The sequence below is a fragment of the Dendropsophus ebraccatus genome, chromosome 9 (genome assembly GCF_027789765.1).
Source record: "Dendropsophus ebraccatus isolate aDenEbr1 chromosome 9, aDenEbr1.pat, whole genome shotgun sequence".
NCBI lineage: Eukaryota > Metazoa > Chordata > Amphibia > Anura > Hylidae > Dendropsophus > Dendropsophus ebraccatus.
Window position 1 is genome coordinate 80231444 of NC_091462.1, and position 23053 is coordinate 80254496.

The following is a 23053-nucleotide window of genomic DNA, read 5'->3' on the forward strand; positions in this document are numbered from 1 at the left end:
CATCTGCCAGACACTTTTCCTATTTGCTATTATCTAAACCAAGAGAGTGTCAGAGCTGCAGGCTTTGACTGGGGAAAAACCTTACACCACCTTTTCGGAATATATACAAAATCTACGCTTCCTTTCAGCCTTCATTCCAAAATGTGCTAACTTTGAGATCAACCAATCCACTGTTCCTCCAACCATGAACAGACCCTGAACAGAATCTACTGACTATTCTTCTTTGGATACCTGCATATGTTTGAATATATATCTCTGAAGAACTATAATATTCTGGCAGGAGGAAAACATTTTTGTTCTTTTTCAGTGAAAAAACAAGGGGAAACGGCATGAAAAAGTAAATCGCAAAATGGATCTGTGAGTGCATTGTGCTCTCCTATTCCACTACGGGTTTACCACCACCAGGGTGCATTCCACCTTTTGGGCAGCGAGAAGTTCTGTACCACTGGACCAGATTTGCCAGTCAGCAACATGGTCTCCACCACTGACCTTTATTAAACCTTATAGGTTAGGGGCATTACAGTCTTGGACGTTTGCTAGGTCTGTTTTAAGTGCTGCAGTGCTGGAGGGCCCTCCTTGTGGGGGGTCTACTTACTGATTCCCCATGCAGCCATTGGGGCGTTAGGGAAATGAACATTTAGTATGTTAATATGTTTTCCCTTAGTCCCTATGGCAGCACAGACTCCCTCTCTATTAGATAATTTTTAATATACTCATTGGCCATAGATGCTAGATCAACTATCTACTCCTGAGGAGGAGTTATGCTAATTTTGTTTCATAAAAACATTCCCTCATCTCATGGGCTAATAGTGGCAATAATACCCTATGCCTTGTGCTGCCAATGGGGCTAAGGGAAGACATTAAAATAGAAGTCCCAGGAAAAAAAGGTAGGAAGGCAAGGGGTTGTGGGAACATAATAAACAAAGTATACTTACCCGTGCCTCCGTTGCCTGTTCATCCAGCCCCTTATTGGCTGAGCGGACAATCGATCAACCAGGTACGTGACTTTGCTGCTGGAGGAGCGGCTGTCAGCGAGACCCGGGAGCAGCGGTACAAGGCACGAGTATAGACAAGTGTACATTGTTTATGTTCCCTATACAAATAAAATAATAATGTTCCCGCACCCCCTGCCTTCCTGTCATTTTTTAGTTTCATGGGACTTCTCCTTTAACATACTAAATGTTAACATACTGCAGCTCAGCACCACCTCTGACACTTGAGCTCTGAGCACCTAGGCCTGAGAGATTTCCTTTAAATACAAATTTAACACTGGTATTGGCTGTAAACCAAATAAAAACAAAGATTCTGGTGTAAGCAGTGTTTAGCTATTATTTCTTTCTGGCCCTGGAAAGTTGCATAGACAAAGTATCATGGTCCATATGGTTTAGGACAGGATATGCATAAATAGGAAAGGTAGGATTGTCCAAAATAAGGTTTACTTCTTGTTCCCTAAAAACAGAGGCACTCAGGTGGATGGAGCGGAGCTGCAATACCAGGCAGGGCTCATGGAACAAGAGTGCTGCTGTTTCTAAAAATAAAATAAAAGGAAAAAGTAGACCCTTTTTCTAATGGTAACATAAGCTGCAATTTATAATCAGTTTTTTATCCTTTCCCATTGCCCATCTACTTTTTTCTTATATGAGCGAGGCTTTCCATTTGGAAATACAGATACTTGAGGATGCGGATTGTCCTTCAGATACTGGAGTGAAGATTTTATATGTTGGACAAAATGTGGAGGTTCTGCCTGTGGAGACGTGGAAAAGCACTGAAAAAGAAGAGAAGAATAGTAAGTAGAATACAGCAAGTTTATGTAGAGCAGTCTTCCCCAACCTGTGGCTGCAAAACTGTATATTACTATATTATGCATTTATACTATACAGCTAACTGCTATAAGGGTGTACAGAAAAGGCCTAACTACCATATGGAGGGATTTTTATTATTTCACCTAAACTGGGTCTAAATACTACACAAACAGATCAACAGATCAATCCAGAATAGAACCCGGTCAGCAAGTCATTCCCCAGTTGTTTTCCACTGTTGGCCCAGGTACCCCATTATGACACATTTTATAAAAGCTGATGCTGATTATTTTATTTTCAGCTGATGCAGGGGGTTGTATGCTGCCCAAATATTCAGATCAAACTTATTACCATAGCAGTTCCTTATTAAAGAGGTTATTCATGGTTAGAAATGAACAAGCCTTCCAGTACTTATCAGCTGCTGTATGTCCTGCAGGAAGTGGTGTATTTTTTCAAGTCTGACACGGTGTTCTCTGCTGCCACCTCTGTTCGTGACAGGAACTGTCTAGGGCAGTAGCAAATCCCCATAGTAAATATCTCCTGCTCTGGACAGTTCCCGACATGGACATGTGTAGCAGCAGGGAGCACTGCGTCAGACTGGACAGAATACACCACTTCCTGCATAATATACAGCAGCTGATAAGCACTGGGAGACTTGAGGTTTTTTTTTAAAGAGAAGTAATTTACAAATCTGGATAACTTTCGTACAGCTACCACGCTCTCTTCCCAGCCATCTTGACCCACTGCAATCAATAACTTTTGACGTGCCTGACGACATGTCACCAGTTATTTTTAATGACAGGTACTCTTCTTCATTTCTTTCTCTGGAGTACCTCTTTAAAATTAAGGCATGAGTCCACTGGATACTCACTTCCAGGATCTGCCTGTCGTCCTGATTCAGCCAAAAATCAATGTTTGGGAAAGGTTGCCAGGAATAAGGTCCAATGTTTAACTGCTCAGTTTTAGCATCATAAATATTCACCATCTAAGACCAAGACAACAAAAGTAATAACAGTCCAACAGTCCATAATGTTCCAGCTAATATCTAGATAGTCTGTTAAAAGAAAGCAGTGCATTGTGGGACCTTTAGGTGACCACACAGGTTTACACAGAAGGGTGGTATTACACGGGACGATTTTTCAGCGATTAACGATAATTCATCATTATGACGAGCGATCTTAATCATTCATCCTATTACACAGGACAATGATGGTTACTTACAGTCGTTCTTGCGCTCACCCTTTCCTGGCTAATAGACTGGGGAATGATGTTAGAACGATTTGTGAACGATTAACGCTAAAAATTGGTCCAGATTCTATCAAACGATCAACAATTTCTTGTTGGTCATTTAATCGTTGCCTGTTACGATTAACGATTATCATTCAAATCCAACTGATCTAACGATTTTTTGAACAATAAGGCCCTTAGTTACTCTCCAGCCATGTTGTTTTATTTTGTATTATAAAATGATGTACATGTGTGTGTGTGTAAAGCACAGATCAAGGTGTAAATGACAACAACCAATACCAGTCCTGTCACATTTGATGGGAAGAATGATCCTGCATACAGTGCTATTAATCTATTTCTGGACATCATATAGCATGTATATGATATTGTTTTTCTGGTTTTCCTCCTTGCAGGCTCCAGTTCTAATTTTAAGTTGTCCCTGAACTATTGGGTGGAGTTTGGCTTCTACGAGGTCTAGTATTCTTCTAGAGAATCCTGTCCTCCTGTGCACACCCTCAGAAGCAGCAGTAGCATGGAGTGCATTAAAGAGAAGTGCTGAGCAATGTAAATGATAAAGCCCACTCTCACTTAGTAGATGTTTAAATCTAAGTACACTTACATGTCCTCCTGTCAGGATGTATGCAGAGCGTAATTCCTCATCTGGCTGCCGGTCCTGGAATGTTGCTTTGGAAATTTCTCCTGTTTTAACATTTACTGCTGAATGAAGAATAACCAGAATGGGTTACGGCAGATGCTCATGCGTTGCTGCTGTTTCAGCTGTTCTATTATTAGACAGTCTGTATGGAAGGGTCCCTCAGCCTGTGGCTCTCCAGCAGCTGTAAAACCACTAACAACTCCCATCATGGCCTGACGGCTGTAGTTTTGTTACAGCTGCAGTACCATAGGTAGGGGACACTGCTGCCTGCATTGCCACCTGTTGGTGAAGACTGAATATTACATTAGATTGTGCTTGCCAGACTATCCTATTCCAATAATCTGAGTACATTCACATGTACTTACTCTGCTGTGGATTTCAGCCATTTATTTATACTGATTAAATCTGGAGCGAATTAAAAGTGAAAGTACATTTAAATTAAGATTGTAAGGATGTCACAGCTTGGAAGAAAAAAAAAAACCCTTTGCCTATGCCCCCCCCCCCCCCAAATATATATAATGCAGTTATGTCCATGTGAGTAGCACCTACTTACCTATGCCATAAATAACTGGAAGGTGAATACCGTTCTCCTTCTTATCATTGATATCTGAGATAAATGACAATGATACTGGGTTGTCTTAAGACCACATAATGTTTTCACACATCCTTATAAGTCAACTATAATGTCAGAGCTGTAGGCATCCATGTTCATCACAAAATATCCCACATTTAACAAAATGCCTTTTTAAAGGAATTGTCCAGTACTCAACCTCTGCAATCCCCTAACACTGACATTCATCAGACGAGGTCCTGCTGCTCAGCCAATCATGACCAGAGTGGTGACCTGCCTAAGCCAATGATTAGCTGAGCAGCCATTTCCTTTTTGTTTAAATGAACACCAGATAATGAAGAGCAGCAGTAAGCAGGCACCATTGGAACAGCAGTGGTAGGTAAGCAAAGCTTAAAGAGACACTTAGAGGACAAGGCCCCAAATCTTCTGGTTCCCTACAAACAGGCATAGGGTTAGATGATACAATTCTGACTGCCCACCACTAGAGGGAACCAAGGTACTGTGGTTCTAGCACAGTGAGCGGTAATAGCAATCACAGCTTGCTGTACAGATGCTGTTGCACACTGCAGTCATGTCAGGCAGCCTCCCTCCCCCCGGGTGCTGTATATAAGAATATGCAGTATACAGGGGCAACGGGAATCTGCTCTATAGATTGCTGTACGGTAGTGCTAGAGCAAAGCAAGAGATCAGGAACTGTATGACTTAGATAGCCCTGCAGTTCTTAACACAAACGTTGGTGGCAGCCATGCTCATCACTGCTGACACTCAGAGGTGCATATGTAATAAAGAAAGAAAAAAAAAATATATATTATATATATATATATATATATATATAATATATATATTTTTTTTATATACATATATACACACACACACACACACACACACACACACACACATATATATATACACACAGTATATATACACACATTAATTTAAAGGAATGTATATTACAAAATGATATAACTTTAAGGGTATATTCACACAAACGGACTCGCAGCGAGAGTCCGGTAGGTCCTGGCAGTTCCCACACACTATATACTCGCTGCGGTCTGAACGAGCGCAGCGAGTATGTAATTCTACCGCCCTTAACCCCTTCTGCTCCCGCCCGGCTCTCCCGTCCGGCCAATCAGTGGCTGCGGCTGGGCAACACACTGACTGTCATTCAGACCGCAGCGAGTATATAGTGTGTGGGAACTGCCAGGACCTGCCGGACTCGCAGCGAGAATCTCGCTGCAAGTCCGTTCGTGTGAATATACCCTAATCAGGCAATGTATTAGCAAAAAATAATATATTTTTTGAGTCTCCAGAGTACCATTTTAAAACCCCTTTAACCCCACAGTCCAGCATGGAATGCGTCTCTCCATGCCTAATCTGAAGAACAATTCAAGTACCCTTTAATAAGGAGAGATGTACTACTGAGCGTGATGGAAGCTGCAGAAACCTGTCTATTCTGTGCTCCTCCTAATGTGATAGATTAGATAGATAGATAGATAGATACTCATAGGTCACAGGCCACTTGCTACTTTATCTCAGACATTACCTTATAAGCAAAAAGGCAATGGGACCATATCATTACTATATTGTTCTATCCCTTTCAAGTACAATCAACAAAAGAGGAAAATAGTTAAAGTCACATACCTGTAACACAAAATGTGACTAGGTGGACATCCTCCTGCTGTCTATGAAACGCTTCTACAAAATAGGAATATAGAATTCTGTTATTGAACTAAATAGGAGTGACAGACTATACACAAAGTGCATACATTCGGAAAGTGGACTTATAAGTAGATTCCATTGCATTCTATGTAATTTCTGGGGGTCTGATTCCTGCGCCCAAGAACCCTGTCCTAAGGGCAAAAAAAACGCTATATTGGTCAAATTTAAGCGATAATCTTTGTGTGTATGCAGGCAACAAACAAACAACTAATGAAGATTTGTAACTAGGTCATTGATCATATCTTTTGAGCGGACCATAAAATCATCCTTAGCAAATCTTTCGGTGTATGTACACATCGCTCCTTCGTAGACAAGAGTATATGAAGGATCGCAATTACAATCATAACTAACATGTATTCTGATGAATAATTTAAAGTTGTTCCCAAAGGTGCTCGTTTGCAATCGTTTATCGGAACAAAAATGGGTTCGCCTGGAACAATCGTTTACCAACGTGCCACTCACTTCTCTCCCCTGCATCCACCCTTTGCACCTGGGGAAAATTTTCCCAGCATCCATCTATAGGTCCGACGCTTGTGACCTACCAAAAAGTTTTTCCTGAGGAAGGCATTTCTCCCAGACCCTCCCCACTTTTCCAGATATCGGGTAATCCACAGGTTGGCCCGGAATTATCAGGGTCCTTTAGGTCCTGGCAGACGGCAAGCACATGTAGGGCGAAGGACTTCCTTCACAATAATAGATGGCTCACTCCCCAAGAACTATTGGATATTAGAGCACCAAATACCTTAGGTGATTGGAGGATTAGACAGCTGACACATTTCTTGCCCTGAACCATCTTCTCAACTGTGACTTCTTTGAAACTATGTATCTGGGCTCTGACTCCTTGCAACATTCCCTCTCTATATTTTACTCTCTCCTCATCTCTCCCCCTGAAGGTTTTCACCCTCCTTTTGTGGCAAATGGGAGGATGATTTGAACGCTTCCTTCACAGAACAGTTGGAGAGGGTATATCAGTTTACTCACAAATCCTCGATAGCTAGTAAATTCCAGGAGGCAGGATATAAATTGTTGGCCAGATGGTATTATGTGCCCACTGGATTACATAAGATCTTCCCTGATGTGCCTTCTACTTGTTGGCGCTGCGGAGTGGAGGAGGGAACATTATTTTAAGTCTTTTGGTCCCGCCCTGTCATACGCCCCTTCTGGGAGGGTGTCCATGACGTCATTAGCACTAAGCTGCATTACCAGATTCCAAACACCCCGGCCCACTTTTTATTACACCTTTCAGATATCCCTATAAAACAATACAAAAAGTCTTCACTAAAATTTCTAGTCAATGCAGCTAGAGTCTGCATCCCAGCTCAATGGAAGTCTAGGATCCCTCCAGTGGGTCATTGGATCCGGAAGGTGAAAGATATACAGAGGATGGAAGAGTTGACGGCATTCCTGCAGGAAAGATCTGATAAATTCAACTCTGATTGGACGTCCTGGACTGTCTTTGAGGGGTCTACGGACTGTCAGCAATTGTTGACAATATAGTGACAGCCCCAGAAACAGTCGTGTGGATGGTTCAGGTTCCCTATTATTCTTCCCCCCCCCCCTTTTTTTTTTTCTTTTCTTTCTCTCCACCCCCTTTTTTTCCTTCTTCCTTTGCTCCCACACAGGTTTTCTTCTATTTTCTCTTTAAGTATATTTTTTGCTTTAGCAGCCTTCATGGTTGTTGATGTTCACGTTGTGTATTCTTGGCTACTCTCACTAGCTATGTAAACCTTTTGTTTTTGGATTGCTGAAATTCATGTTTTGTAGCCTGTATAAAAAAATCTTATAAATAAAGAATTAAAAAAAATAAATCACTTTGTCTACTAGGACGCCAAGTCCCTGTAAGGGTATGCTCACACTGAGTAAAATAGACTTAATTCCGTGGCGGAACTCTTCGCCGCAAATTATTCCTGCCTCAGTGTGTCATAGCATCTCAATGGGGGGGGGGTGCACGCTCCTCCGCAGCCACTGCTCTCCACCCAAAGCAGTGGCATGTCACTTTTTTGAGTGGCAGCTGCGCAGGAGCACTTGTTCTCCCATAGATGGGCTATGGCACACTGAGGCAGGCGGGATTCCGCAGCGGAACTTTTCGCCTGTTTTACTCGGTGTGTACATACCCTTATAATGAAGCGGTGGGTTGTGCATGCATGCCATTGCTCCACTTATTTTCTAGGTGAGTTGCTGGAGATAGCTGGGTACAGAGTTGGCCATTTCTGTGGCTCCCATAGAGAAGGAATGGCGCAGCGCACATGCACAACCCACAACCCCATTCTAACAGCCACTTTAGTTCTTAGTTCGCGAATTGGCAGAAGACTCCTTGCAATCAGATAGTTATATTTTATCCTGTGGATAGGGAATAACTTTGAAAGATGGGAAAACCACTTCACATTTCAGGGACAATTTTTTTATTTAACACAAAACTAATGGGGATCAGCACACTGCGCTTTCCTGCTGTCAATCCTTCTGTCCAGGCAGCCCTATAGACTATAGTGATGTAAGCCAGGGAGTGAACTACACTAGTATAACTGGCATTGAATGACATATAATTCCATAATATTCACACTGGGCATTTGATGGACAAATGATCATGTGGTGGACAGCTATCTTTTCCCAATGAAGACTAGACATTTTTTTTATGTGGAGGGTGGCATAGGCTGCGGGCATACTCCCAATGCTGACTGCTATCTATTGTGTATGGCCAGTGTAACAAGGTCTGCTCATCCAGCACAGCTCATAAAATATTAGTGTATTGTGAAAGGCAAAAGAAGAGATTTCATCCAGCATCCAGTCAATTAACGCCTTCTCTTTATTCTTCTTAGAAGCAGAAACATTACTGCCAGACATACATTATAAAAGAAGACGATGACAAATCCTACCATGACAAGAGTCAGTTATGGAGTAGAAACCTGTTCCCACTTTAAAGAAGTGTTATTTGACTGGATGCTGGATGAATGTTTGACTTTCGGACTGCATTGACCTGGATTGGACACAGAGATTTTTAACGATTATTGATCATAAAAAGGAGCTTTTGGGAACAATCTGAAATCGTTCACCATAACACACACAACGATAGTCATTCATTACAGGGCTCCAGATGGCGACCAAAATGGTCGCCAATGCGACCGACATTTTGCAAATGGCGCCCAGATTTATTAATCTGGGCGCCATTTGCGACTGGCCCCGGCGGCGGCGCGCTGTCTCTTTAAGATGCGCGGCTGATGCGCGGCTGCCGGGGGTGTCCCGTCCTATCCCCGGCAGCGCGGCGCATCAGTGAGCTGCCTGGGGCCCTGACTTCCGGCACAGGAAGCGCGCGTCAGAGACGCTTCCTGTGTCAGAAGTCACAGCCCCGGCGTACAGGAGCTCACTGACGCGCCGCGCTGCCGGGGATAGGATGGGACACCCCCGGCAGCCGCGCATCAGCCGGGGACAGCGTCCGAAGAAGAAGAGGATCGCCGGGGGAGCGGGTTGTCAGGTGAGTTTGTGTGTTTGTTTTTTTTTAAATATTGCTTAGCATAGAGGAAAGGGGGGGGGGCATCTATAATGGGGGGAGAGGGGGCCATCTATAAGGGGGGGAGAGGGGGCCATCTTCAAGGGGGGGAGAGGGGGCCATCTTCAAGGGAAGGGGGGGAGAAGAGGGGGCATCTATAATGGGGGGGGAAAGGGGGCATCTATAAGGGGAGGGGGTATCTATAAGGGGGGGGAGAAGAGGGGGCATCTATAATGGGGGGGGGAGAGGGGGCATCTATAATGGGGGGGGGAGGAGGGGGCATCTATAATGGGGGTAGAGGGGGTCATCTATAAGGGGAGGGGGCCATCTATAATGGGGGGGAGAAGAGGGGGTATCTATAATGGGGGGGAGGAGGGGGTATCTATAATGGTGGTAGAGGGGGTCATCTATAAGGGGAGGGGGCCATCTATAAGTGTGGGGCAAACTGGCTGCAGACACTGGGAGATAGATATATGCACAATTATTATTATTATCAGGGCCCCTCAGGTGTCAGTATTGTAGGGGGTCACTTGCATTAGTCACTAGGTGAGAGATATATCTATCTATATACACATCTTGTGTGGGGTCACTATGGCTGCAGTCATAAGTCTAGCTCAGTATGTATAGACTGTTGCAAGCTTTTAAAGGGAACCTGTCACCCCCGGTGACGGGGTGACAGGCTCCCAACCCCCCGTTAGAACCCCCTTTACTCACTTAATCCCGCCTGGTCCAGCTTCTGAAGATGGTCGGGTCACGGAGATCTCAGCCGCTGCAGCCCGACGCGCACACTGAGAGATGAGTCCAACGCTCATAGAGAATGACAGAGCGCTGGACTCTCCTGTCATTCTCTATGAGCGTTGGACTCATCTCTCAGCGCACGCCGGGCTGCAGCGGCTGAGATCTCCGGGACCCGACCATCTTCAGAAGCGGGACCCGGCGCGATTAAGTGAGTAAAGGGGGTTCTAACGGGGGGTTGGGAGCCTGTCACCCCGGCACGGGGGTCGACAGGTTCCCTTTAAGTTCAAGTTCAGAAGAGTAAGCCTCATTAAAAGGCTAGCCAAGTGCAGCTGAAGTACTGAGTCAGACTGTATATGGTTGTCAGACTGTATATGGTTGTCAGACTGTATATGGTTGTCAGACTGTATATGGTTGTCAGACTGGATATGGTTGTCAAGTTGCAAGTTTCCATGTTGAACGTTTTCAAACTAAGAAAAGAGAGAATCTAAAGGAGGAGGAGGCTGCTGCGGCCTCTGCACACAGTAAAGGAGGAGGAGGCTGCCGTGGCCTCTGCACACAGTAAGTCCCATAACATTAATTTTACATGGTTTCAAATGTTGGCGACCAAATATTCTATTTGGCGCCTAAATTTTTCAGGTTAGGAGCCAATGGCTCCTAGGTAAATTTTTTAGTCTGGAGCCCTGCATTATGAGCGTTACTATGACCAATTACTTCTTCTGAGCCCAGTAAAAGGACGAATGACGTGTACATTTAGCGAACGATTAACAATGGTCAGCTTAAAACATGCAATCAAATATTTCTTTGAGGAAAACCACCACTAAACTCCAACAACGGGGATCCAGGCGCAGGTCCGACTAATGGTGACCAGATGAATAATGTAAAACTATAAAAGTTTATTAAAAAGACCAACGCGTTTCGGTACCGTACCGGTTCCTTTTTCAAGAGTCATAACATTACAGGAGAGACAAAATTTCTTTGAGCATTCTGCATACACACAGAAAGATTATTGTTTAAATTTGAACAATATAACAATTTTTCGCACAATAATTGTCCTGTGTAATAGGACCCTATCCTTACCCCTGGTTCATTACTGTACGGTTTATAAATGAGCTCTCATGGTGGTTAAAATGTCATGCCCCTGGACCCAACACCAAAAGTTGTACTAATATAGAGGTTTGAACATAATGTGTCAGCTTATACACAGATATTGGTGATAGCAATGCTTTAGTACATATAAACATTATTAATCCAAGTATGCAAGAAAGAAAGATAAGGGCACTCACCCATATATGGCAAAATTCTCCTTTATTCAAAAGATGTGCATTTTAAAAGTCTGTGCAAACATCTCTCATGCGGGCAGACGCCAAACCACCTTCACGGCGTGAAGGTGGTTTGGCGTCTGCCCGCATGAGAGATGTTTGCACGGACTTTTAAAATGCACATCTTTTGAATAAAGGAGAATTTTGCCATATATGGGTGAGTGCCCTTATCTTTCTTTCTTGCATACTTGGATTACTTATATATCTATGTAAAGGAGCACCCCAAAGGCAATTTTATCATAGCCCTCTATGAATGGCAGCATAACACATATAAGCCATAAACAAAGAGTAGTGCCAGTGACCTCTATTTTCAGTTATAAACATTATTAAGTATGTCTTGAACCCCCCGTGGTTCTACAGCAGTGCATATTTAATAGCAAAGATCAAGAAAATACAGGAATACAGCCATTCCTGTCTAGCCTATGTTACTTACAATGAATTAACTTACTAAGAAGCTGACGTGATAGTTTCATTGACAATTGGCGTTGATCGTTGAACCCACCGACCATGTGAAGTTCAAACCTGGTATTTAAAAATGAAAAACCTTATTGTAACAGCTCAAAGACAATGTGAACATGCTCCAAACACTACACCATGGAACAGCTTTTCCCTAGTGGCTCTGACTTTGGAGCAAAACTACAACTCCAAGTATTGTTTTTGAACAAATCCAACGTTATCTATACATAATTTTTATGGAGGTGGAAAATTCCTGCTCCATGTAGATAGAGAGTGTTATAACTCACCTTCCATCAGTGGTCTTTGTTAGGGACTTAACAGCCTGCACAATGGCTGCCACCTCGTTCTCAGAATCCGATCCATCACAGTGAGCTAAACAAGTGGCCCCACTTCCTAACAGCAAAAACAAATATTGTTAATGTTTTTTCAATATATAGAACATTTGTGATATGTTATGTACTTGCGGTAAAAAAAAACCTGAGACAGCAGTGTTCCATGCTACATTTTGCAAATACTCTTGTTGTAAGGGACTGACCATCAATAGTCAAAACCTGCTCACAAAGATCCAGTAATAGTTATCCAAATCCCAAACCAAGGTAATGTCTATAGCAGGGATGTACCTAACTATGCAAATATGCAAGGTATAGCTGTAGCAGCTGCACCTTTAAAGCCAATGTATCACTAGGTACACCCCTTTGTGTTTTTTACATGAATAGATTGGTGCCGGCATGGGGATGCCGGTGCCGCAGTCTTTTTTTTTTAACTGCTGCCCGGTTCCCACGTACGGGCATGAAGCACGGGCATTCGCTTTAAAACAACTTCCCTCCATATAATGAGAGAGAGAAACTGGGCTGTGCTGAACCAGTTTGCCTACTAAGGTTTATACACAAAAGGTAAATCAAGGCTTCCCTTTCATCTCGGACCACGAAAATAAAGCCCAGGGCAGCTGTCCCTTGTGTAAATAGTAGTGTATCTACTGATGTATGTCCACAGTGCTGCAGTGTGATGTAACCACTTTATTGTTGCTTCTGTTTATTGCATTTCTGCTCACACAGCACCTTGTAACCCCAATGCATCAGTGGCCCCTTTTCCTCTACACGTCATCTGTAAATTATCCTCCACCAGAACATGTTCAGTTCAACTTTCATTAGCACTGTCAAGGCATAGCAATACGGAGTGTTGTGCTGTGATTGGTTAGGCAACTATGGAAGTGCCTTTGTGTTTTATACTGGCAAACAGTTTAGCCCTGGTCCTATCCTCTCAAATAAAGCTGTCAGTTCAGTAGTGTAGTAGTCTTGGCATTTGGGAGCTTACTAAATCATAATGAATTGTGATGCAGCAACGTATGTCACACTAAGAGTTCATTACATGCTATGTAGCCAAAACAAGGGCTGTATATTATTGCTTGCACACGGATGTGTGAAAGGGAGCTTAGCTCTTGGACTGTTGTGTCCGAAAGCAGATTCGATCATGTTTGTCAAAAGTAACAAGCGCTGCATGAGCAGCTTATTTGACTGTCTGAAACCTAAACAGAATCAGACCCCAGGTCCGTGCAAACAAACCTGCACATAGCTCCCGGTAGCCCCTTACTGCCTCTTCCCTTCGCTGCTCCTCCGATGCTTGCAAGTCCCACCGTTTACACACACTTTAAACCTAAAGAAATATGTAAAGTAGTATGTTAGGAACACTGGGGACGTTCCTCCACGCCTGTTGTCTCCTACATTCCCATATACTTAAAGTATGCATAAACAGGCCCGGTCTTAATATGTATAAGTAGGCGTGAATATAGGAGGCAAAGGGCAGGGCGAACAGTGCGCCTAACATACTAATTTACATATTCCTTTAGGTTTAAAGTTAGTGAAAATGGCGGGACTTACAAGCGTAGAATGGGAAGAGGAGGTAAGGGGCTACCGAGAGCTATGAGCAGGTTTGTCTGCATGAACCTGCTGATGGTTTTCCTTTAAGTTGGAAGCCACAATGCAGATGCGGACTGAGCCTTTAAGCACTAACTCTACAGTATTTTCTCTGTCACTGGAGTATTCTGGCTGCTTAGTCTTGGTACCTGTGTGTCTAAGAACAATGATGTGACAAGTTGTTGCATCTTCCGATCCGAGAATGGAAATTGAACCTAGAAAAGGAGAAAACTTCCATTAGATTCCTGTAATATTATCAACTCAATAACAAATGAGCAAATCCTCACTGAGATGTACTGTATGCTGTGGTAACATACTGCTCCCCCCTCACTTCCATGTATCATGAATCCTGTGCAGGTACAAAGCGAAGGCTACACAGTTTCTCTCTGCTTGCAGTTACCATTAGGGGGAGCACCTTATATAAAGGTTTGTACAGCTAAAATTTATGTCAATGAGAGCTGAATAAAGGGTCCCAAGAGATTCAGAGATCTGTACTAGAAAAGTAGAGCTCCAGTCATTATAAATATATTATTGCACTAATGACAAGGATTGAGACATTTCTGTATAGTTACTTTTAGAAACCTCATAATAAAAAAATGTACAATTCATCATTATGGTAAAAATCTATGACAGCACTACACGGACCAAAGCTACAACCACGAGAGCTGCCTTGACACCACAGTATATCCTAGCTTTGTAGGAAAGAATTGCTAAAATTGACATCAAAGCGATGCTTATCCTGGGCTCCGGTGCTCTGCAGCTACTTTTCATGATATATTCCCTTTAAAATGCTAATGCTTCGCAATAAGGAAAAAATTTTCACCGTTCTGCCGTCTTTCACCATTTGCTTTTATGACATAGTTTTTAAATATTATTTATTACAATACTCCTTACTGCTGTCAGCAAGCTATAAAGCCATCACCGCAATATATGACTGAAGACTGCTGTAATGGCCAGGAGTGGGCAACTATCTGCAGAACATCCACCCTTTATCATGCTGTATCAGGTTGAACCCTTCCTGACACCCCTGTCATCACTGATAGCGCCCCCTATTTTATCCCAGCCACATTAGCTTATTGGCGTTGATAGACTATTACTTGTTCCAAAGGGGAAGTTTTTTTTGGCACAAATCTGGTACTTTGCCCCTCAAATTACTGCAGAATTAAATGTCGCTTTAACCCCTTGCCTCTGCCGCCTATTTTGGCCCCGATAACCAGGCCATTTTTCATATTTGAGTTTTGTTTTTATCTCCTCACCTTCTAAGTGCCAAATAGCTTTTGTTTTTCCACCTATAGGGCTGCTTGGGGAGTCATTTTGTTTTGCATCACAATCTCTGGTTTTTATTATAATTAGAGATGAGTGAACCTGGAGCATGCTCGAGTCGATCCGAACCCGAACTTTTGGCATTTGATTAGCGGTAACTGCTGAAGTTGGATAAAGCCCTAAGGCTATGTGGAAAACATGGATATAGTCATTGGCTGTATCCATGTTTTCCCAACAACCTTAGAGCTTTATCCAAGTTCAGCAGGATCGTCTCGAACCTGAACCCGGTTCGCTCATTTCTAATTATAATCATATTTATTGAGATGGGAATGTTTTCTTGATTTTAATTTTTTTTGATAATGTGACAAACAAAAAAAAAAAAACAGCAATCTATGCGTTTTATCCTCTTTTTGTTTACACCGTTCAACAAATGGCTGTAATATTGTTATGTTTTACTAAATCGGACAACTACGCACTCTACAATATATAATAGGTTTGTTTTTATGTGTTTTATTTTAGAACAGGAAAGGGGGTGAGTTAAACTTTTAACTCACCCTCTTCACCATTTTTCCTGTTCATCACCTGTCTAAAGACTGCACAGATGCCTTAACGATCCAGCACATGTGCAGTGTTCACACAGGTGATGAACAGGAGAAAATATTCCAGGGGCATTCCTAATAATAAAGCGGGCGGGGAGGGGAGGTGTCGCAATCCTAGGGCACAGACACTGTACACCGCACCAATTTGACACAGGGCTGCAAGTTTAAAATTAGTTTTTTAGGGCAATAACTGCATCGCCAACTGGATTAAAAGCAGCTATCTGACAGTACAAGCAGTTTGGGGGGGGGGGGGGGGGGGGTAGATTGTGTACAGGTCACTTTAAGTTTCTATATTTAAATCAATGTTATACATATGGCCACTAGGCGTCTCCCTTCCTGTCAAACTGCAGTCTATGCTCCCTCCATGCAGATATTTGGTCTTTTATCAGTCCCCCCCCCAAAAAAAGAGACATGTCTGGTCCCAGAAAAGTCAGCCCCCATTGTACAACCCAATATCAAAGCCATCCATGAGGCTGGGTTAGCAAAAGGATAGGAGCTGGAGGGGCAGAGGTTAAAGCTGAGGAAGACTTGGGTCATCGTGGGATATGTGGTTTCCAGCATAAGACCCACACCATATCAGGAAAAGAAGAAGCAAAGCAATGGCAGGTGCCTGGAACTAGCATATCAGTACAATAAAAAATAAAATAAAAATTTGATTTTCTAACTACTAACACTAGATGGGTGAGGTTTATAACTGCCAAGTGTGAACATGACATCAGGCGGTCAGTAATGCTGTTAACTCCTTTTTCCTATCCTATTTCTTATAAACAGCTCATATAAAGTATTTACAAGGCAACTGTCCCACAAAGCGCTCTCCAGTCCACAGAGCTGCCCCCTATGCTGCTGTCACTCAGACTGGTGTCAGCCGCAGACAACACGCCCTGTCAGCTACGTGCACAGAATAGCGGAGGATTAAGGTTACAGCTTGTAACATTCAGCAGACTAAAGAAAAAAAATCATCCTATTTCCCACAGCAAGAAACTCTAGCTTTCCAGTGTAATGTAGACATGGGGACTCGAGTCGTGTAATTTTTTTCTGCCCAGCCATGTCGTCTGCATACAGTTGGCAGACAGATTTACACAGCGAGGTGGTGAAAATAAAGCTATATTTAAAATGTGGACCGAGTTCTCTGTGACATAATATACACTACACCACTCATTGAGTAAAGTCCATTTATGCAAAAAAAAAAAATTGTGATTTTTTTTTTTTTTTTTTTTTTTTTTTTTTTTTTAAGTCTCATACAATAAGGGTGTAGTTTACCAAAGGGTGTAAAATTTACACTGGTGAAAACTCCCCACAGCAACGAATCACAGCTCCTCTTTGATTTTACCAGAGCTAAAAGCTGAGCTCTATTTTGGCAGCTTCTGCAGTTAAGAGTCAGGACTACCAATGGCCGACGCTTTTCAGGTCTACCTTGCTCTTGGCCATGGCCAATAAAAAAATAAAGCCTGTAATGCGTTAGCTGTTGGTGGCTTTTTGGCAAACACAAGCATGGGGGTCTATGGACACAATGAGTATATATGCTGGGTAACACTCCTATTATACACTCACCGGCCACTTTATTAGGTACACCATGCTAGTAACGGGTTGGACCCCCTTTTGCCTTCAGAACTGCCTCAATTCTTCGTGGCATAGATACAACAAGGTGCTGGAAGCTTCCTCAGAGATTTTGGTCCATATTGACATGATGGCATCACACAGTTGCCGCAGATTTGTCGGCTGCACATCCATGATGCGAATCTCCCGTTCCACCACATCCCAAAGATGCTCTATTGGATTGAGATCTGGTGACTGTGGAGGCCATTTGAGTACAGTGAACTCATTGTCATGTTCAAGAAACCAGTCTAAGATGATTCTAGCTTTATGACATGGCGCATTATCCTGCTGAAAGTAGCCATCAGATGTTGGGTACATTGTGGTCATAAAGGGATGGACATGGTCAGCAACAATACTCAGGTAGGCTGTGGCATTGCAACGATGCTCAATTGGTACCAAGGGGCCCAAAGAGTGCCAAGAAAATATTCCCCACACCATGACACCACCACCACCAGAGATGCTCTTCTGCCTACCTTGGTTGTAACGGTTGGCTATTTGAGTCACTGTTGCCTTTCTATCAGCTCGAACCAGTCTACCCATTCTCCTCTGACCTCTGGCATCAACAAGGCATTTCCGCCCAACTGCCGCTCACTGGATGTTTTTTCTTTTTCGGACCATTCTCTGTAAACCCTAGAGATGGTTGTGCGTGAAAATCCCAGTAGATCAGCAGTTTCTGAAATACTCAGACCAGCCCTTCTGGCACCAACAACCATGCCACATTCAAAGGCCCTCAAATCACCTTTCTTCCCCATACTGATGCTCGTTTGAACTGCAGGAGATTGTCTTGACCGTGTCTACATGCCTAAATGCACTGAGTTGCCGCCATGTGATTGGCTGATTAGAAATTAAGTGGTAACGTGCAGTTGGACAGGTGCACCTAATAAAGTGGCCGGTGAGTGTATATCCAATGTGGCCTAAAATGAGAAGTGAATAGCATAATTTACTGTCTATTGCAGTCTGCACTTCCTAACTGATGATCATCTACCACTGAATAGGATACAGCCAATGCGGCAAACATATACTATATACCCAGAACACAAGCATGCCTGTATGCTTTTCTGTAAGATCCCACGACTGGTGAATTCACAACTCATTTTACGCAGTCCATGTCCTCACCTGATATAGCAAAGAGCAGAGGAAAGACATATCCAGATTGAGAAGGGTAACATAGTACAGGTATTAGAATGATACGTACTGTCATCTGGTGTTGTTGCGGCCAGTTCTCGTTGTTGCACATACAGAAATCTGTCAGCTCCCACAATCTGGGTGGACTGGCTTCTTAAGTTCCTGGCTCTCTCCTAGTGGTTACACATGTAAAAGAAGCAGTAAAACACGGAGAACTTTGCTACGGACAAATGTCTGCCATACATGTCACCCACAAAAATCAGTAAGGATCAGCCATCAATGTTTAAAGGGAACCTGTCATCACTTTCAGGATGCCTGAACCACAAGTCTTCGGGGTGGTCGCAGCATGTAATCTACCCCTTCCACTGGTCTTGATTGACAGATCTGTTCCTATACCCAAAAAGGAAAGAAATTACCAATCAAGGCAGGAGGGACAAGGAAATGTCACTAAGGAATACTCGACTTGCGGATCAGGCAGAATGAGAGTGAGGACAAGCTCCCTTTAAGGTTAGAGTCCCTGTCTTTTTTTTTTTTTGTTTTTTGCAGAAATCAATAGTCCAAAGTTTTAAGAAACTTTGTAATTGGGTTTGTTAGGCAAATATGCCATTATCTGCATTCATAAAGACTTTCCCCAAGTCCCCTCCCCCCTCCTCTCAATCATCCACTGCTCATTAACAGGAAATCGCGTCTCGTTGCATCAGACATGCCCCTTTCTTTTCTATGGAGAGTGGAGGAGGGAGATTAGTGCAGCAGAAAAAAAAGGATTACACAGCAGGACCTGTGTGAAAGCGGTATTCAGAGGTCAGAGAGGTCAGTGCTGGCTTCAGAGGAGAGAGCCCGGTGATGTAGCTGTAAATTAACTCTTTGTTGTCCTGTTTTGGTGCCTCATCTCCCTCCACCCCTCAACTCTCCATAAGAGATCCATGAAGACAGGGGGGAGAGGTTCAAACTGATTTTTCATGATAAAAATGCTTTTTTCGCCTAATAACCCCAATTACAAATCTTAAAATCGCCTGTACAATTGATTTATGCAAAAACAATTTAAACAACAGTGACACTTTAAAAAAAAAAAAAAACGAAAAAAAAAAACAAATTTTACTACCAATGCCTGGTTACTGGGTATATTCATAGAAGTGCTAGACTATCCTTCAGTTTTTTTGGACACATCTTCACTCCAACCACCCAATATTGTATAGGAAGTGCAAAAAGTTACCTGGATGAAGCCGTGTTACCAAGTCTAGCACAGAGAATGAGAAAGGGATCATTGTGGCCCCTTTGTTAAAGGAGAGATGCAAGTGTGTGGTGTATTGGGAAACCTCCAAACACACTCTACACAAAGGCTATACATGCAGCGTAAACGCAGCCCAAGGTAAAAAAGGCTTTATTATTCAATTCACTGCTACGTAAAGGTATCTTGCGGCTTTTAAAGCGCAAACTCCACTGGTTTCCTTATCACTAACAATGCAGAGTCACCTTATAAAGCCTTGCTCCCATTGACCTTAATAGGAGATGGTGGACTAGCAGTGAAGTGCCCCTTCTTTACATGCTATAAAGCACCCTTAAAATCGATGGAAGCTAAAGTGCCACATCGGTGCCAAGTATGGTGCAGTTCTGTCATCGGGCACAGATTTGGTCCATGTGCCCTAATAGCTGATGCTGCAGTATAACAGGAATGTGGGCACCAGGCATATTATCATCACACTAAATATTAATGGGGTTATGCAGGAGTATTCCCTGGGTGGGGTGAGATATGCTGCAGGCCGGGTGATACTGAGGCAGTTGTCTTGGCAATGGTGATACCAGCTGCACAGTTGCATCTCTCCGCACTGAGCATGGGGCAGCACAGTATGCCTGGGCACCCTGCTATCTGACAGCATAGCCGCTGTATCTGGGAGAGGTGCCAGCAGCTGTACAGACAAGCACATCATCCGGCAGACAGGGCACCCCCAGGACACACAGCTCCAGTAAGCAGGCACTGTGCAATCCATACACAAACAGCTGATCTCCTTATAAAGGGGATTTACATTCAGCAGATTTACTGCAGAAAGCAGAAACCATTTCCATCCATGTGAACAGGGCTGTATCTGCAACATGCACATGGAGTCCTGAGCAGGGGCGTAACTACCACTATAGCAGCCATAGCGGCTGCTATGGGGCCCACAACATCAGGGGGCCCCATGGCCTGCTCCTGCAATACACTGGGCCCCCTGAACTGTCATCGTTTGCAGCACATGGTGGCCTCCCGGGTTTTGCAAATGTCCCTTTAACTTCCACACTCCTGAACAGCGCTTGCAGTTATGTAGTTATGACTACACTTGACGGTATACCAGCTATTTCAAGTTACGCCCCTGGTCCCGAGAACCCCCATTTAGAGGAATAGAACTGCAACGAATCTGCTGCGTGTGAATTTCCCCCTATAATCCTAAAGGATCTGATAACCTGAGCTGTCTGCAGATTATAGACTATACAGAGGATTAGGATGTCTTAGTAGTATACACAGGTGAGGAGTCTCCACCACCACCACCATGCTGTGCCAACCAGAAGTGACCTCAGGTGGGCAGGCCAAAGGTGGGGCTGTGCTGTTGCCAAGGAAACCATGGCATGATGGGATCCTCCACTGCAAAGTTACTAAATTTTGCAGCAGTGTCATCTAGCAACCCGCAGTTACCTCAGCAACCGCCCACCTGATCACTGCTCCACAGCAGAAATCGATGCATTACGGTCTATTAGAATATGTCACACAAACGCAGATGAGAACAGTGATAGAAATCCCTATGAAGCCCAAGCCAGTGCTGCACTAGTCTCTCCCGATAACAGAGACGCCTCTAAGCCCCCGGTCACACACAGACACGGTGCGGCCACTCACCTCCAGCTGAGGACACGTCTGTAGTATCCGGGCGGCGGGCAGGCTGACGTCCAGCCTCCGGCTGTCAATGAGCAGAGGCATGACAACAAAACTCTCAATGACTGCTGCCAAACTTCCTCTACAACGGCTCCGTCAAGCCTAGACAGCCAAGCGCTGCAACATGGGAGTTGTAGTCCGGTGGTGGGAGGGGACTAATGGCGAGCACTGCGGGCAGGACTACAATTCCCGGCATTCCTGCGCGCACTGTCAAGACGGTATGCAGAGCTGTAGTCAGGCATGGAAATCGCCAGTGGGATGTGGTGGGACAGACGGGAGGGAGGCGGGTGCTGGTGCTGGGCGTCCGTTCTGCTAAGATTATCCCATAACATAATGTGTGGTCAGCGCCATTAACTAAACCCACAACCATGATTATGGGGTCAGATTGCCTAAAATCCTGAACACCATGGCAGGCCCGAGACAATGAGGCTAGCCGGTGGCGTTTATGCCCAGTGTGCAGGGATTCAGCCAGTGCTGGTGTATGTTATGCTCCAAATCAGAAAATACAAGGCAGGTGTGAACCCAGCCTTACCGGATAAGTGTAATGTATGGCAGCAATTCCAACCTTTGGTTCTCCAATTGTCACAAAACTACAATTACCAGCATGCCCAAACATTTAAAAGCTATTAGAGCCTGCTGGGAGTTGTAGTCTGCTGCTCAGATAGGGCAGTGTAATTCACGGTACAGAATTCCTTTAAGGAATCAAATCTGTATACTATAAAGAGGGAAAGTGGGGACATGATCAAAACCTTTAAATATGTTAAAGGGAACCTGTCACCCCCCATGCCGGGGTGACAGGCTCCCGACCCCCCGTTAGAGCCCCATATACTTACCTAATCCCGCCGGGTCCCGCTTCTGGAGGTGGTCGGGTGACGGAGATCTCAGCCGCTGCAGCCCGGCGCGCGCGCTGAGAGATGAGTCCAACGCTCATAGAGAATGACGGAGCGCTGGACTCTCCCGTCATTCTCTATGGGTGTTGGACTCATCTCTCAGCGCGCGCCGGGCTGCAGCGGCTGAGATCTCCGTCACCCGACCACCTCCAGAAGCGGGACCCGGCGGGATTAGGTAAGTATATGGGGCTCTAACGGGGGGTCGGGAGCCTGTCACCCCGGCACGGGGGGTGACAGGTTCCCTTTAAAGGACTAAATAAGGTTCAAGAGGGAAGTGTTTTTAATAAAAAAAAAAAATTTTGAACACAAAAACAAGGGGGCAAAATCTCAGGTTAGTTAAGGGAAAGATCAAAAGCAACAGGAGAAAATATTACTTTACTAAAAAAGAGTAGTGGATGCTTGGAACAAACTTCCAGTGGTTGGTAAATCTCTAGTGAGTTAACGTACACATTCCTAGAAACAACATATATTATTTCCTTTATTATTAATTTATTAGGATAGACATGACGACAGACTAGATCTGACCTGTAGAGAAACAGATCTCAGGGAGACCAGCCAAACGATAACACTGCCAGCTGCCGGTTAAAGTGCTCAGTGCAGAGAAATCCTAGGTGCATTGCTCCCTGGGAAACTTGAATATGCAAAAGAAGAGCCTGTGGAGCCTCATTTAAAGGGGTTATCCAGCACTACAAAAACATGGCCACTTTTCCCCCTACTGTTGTCTCCAGTTCAGGTGCGGTTTGCAATTAAGCTCCATTTACTTCAATGGAACTGAGTTTCAAAACCCCACCCAATCT

At 44.0% G+C, this 23053-nt stretch overlaps 1 protein-coding gene across 2 annotated transcripts; it reads right to left on the reverse strand.

Annotated features, from left to right (window-relative positions):
* On the reverse strand, positions 1–21543 carry NTAN1 (N-terminal asparagine amidase). Of its 2 annotated transcripts, none has more exons than XM_069985409.1 (10): positions 20961–21063; positions 18535–18637; positions 14031–14096; positions 12256–12361; positions 11961–12034; positions 5894–5947; positions 4235–4288; positions 3646–3743; positions 2671–2784; positions 1–1765 (listed from the first exon to the last, which is right to left on the reverse strand). In XM_069985409.1, the coding sequence occupies exons 1-10, from the start codon at positions 21060–21062 to the stop codon at positions 1595–1597; spliced, it is 942 nt and encodes a 313-aa protein (XP_069841510.1). In that variant the 5' UTR covers position 21063; the 3' UTR covers positions 1–1594. The 2 variants fall into 2 exon arrangements, with proteins under 2 accessions (XP_069841510.1, XP_069841511.1); XM_069985410.1 differs by lacking the exon at positions 20961–21063 and adding an exon at positions 21331–21543 and having other exon boundaries at positions 2–1765.
* Positions 21544–23053: the final 1510 nt, after the last annotated feature.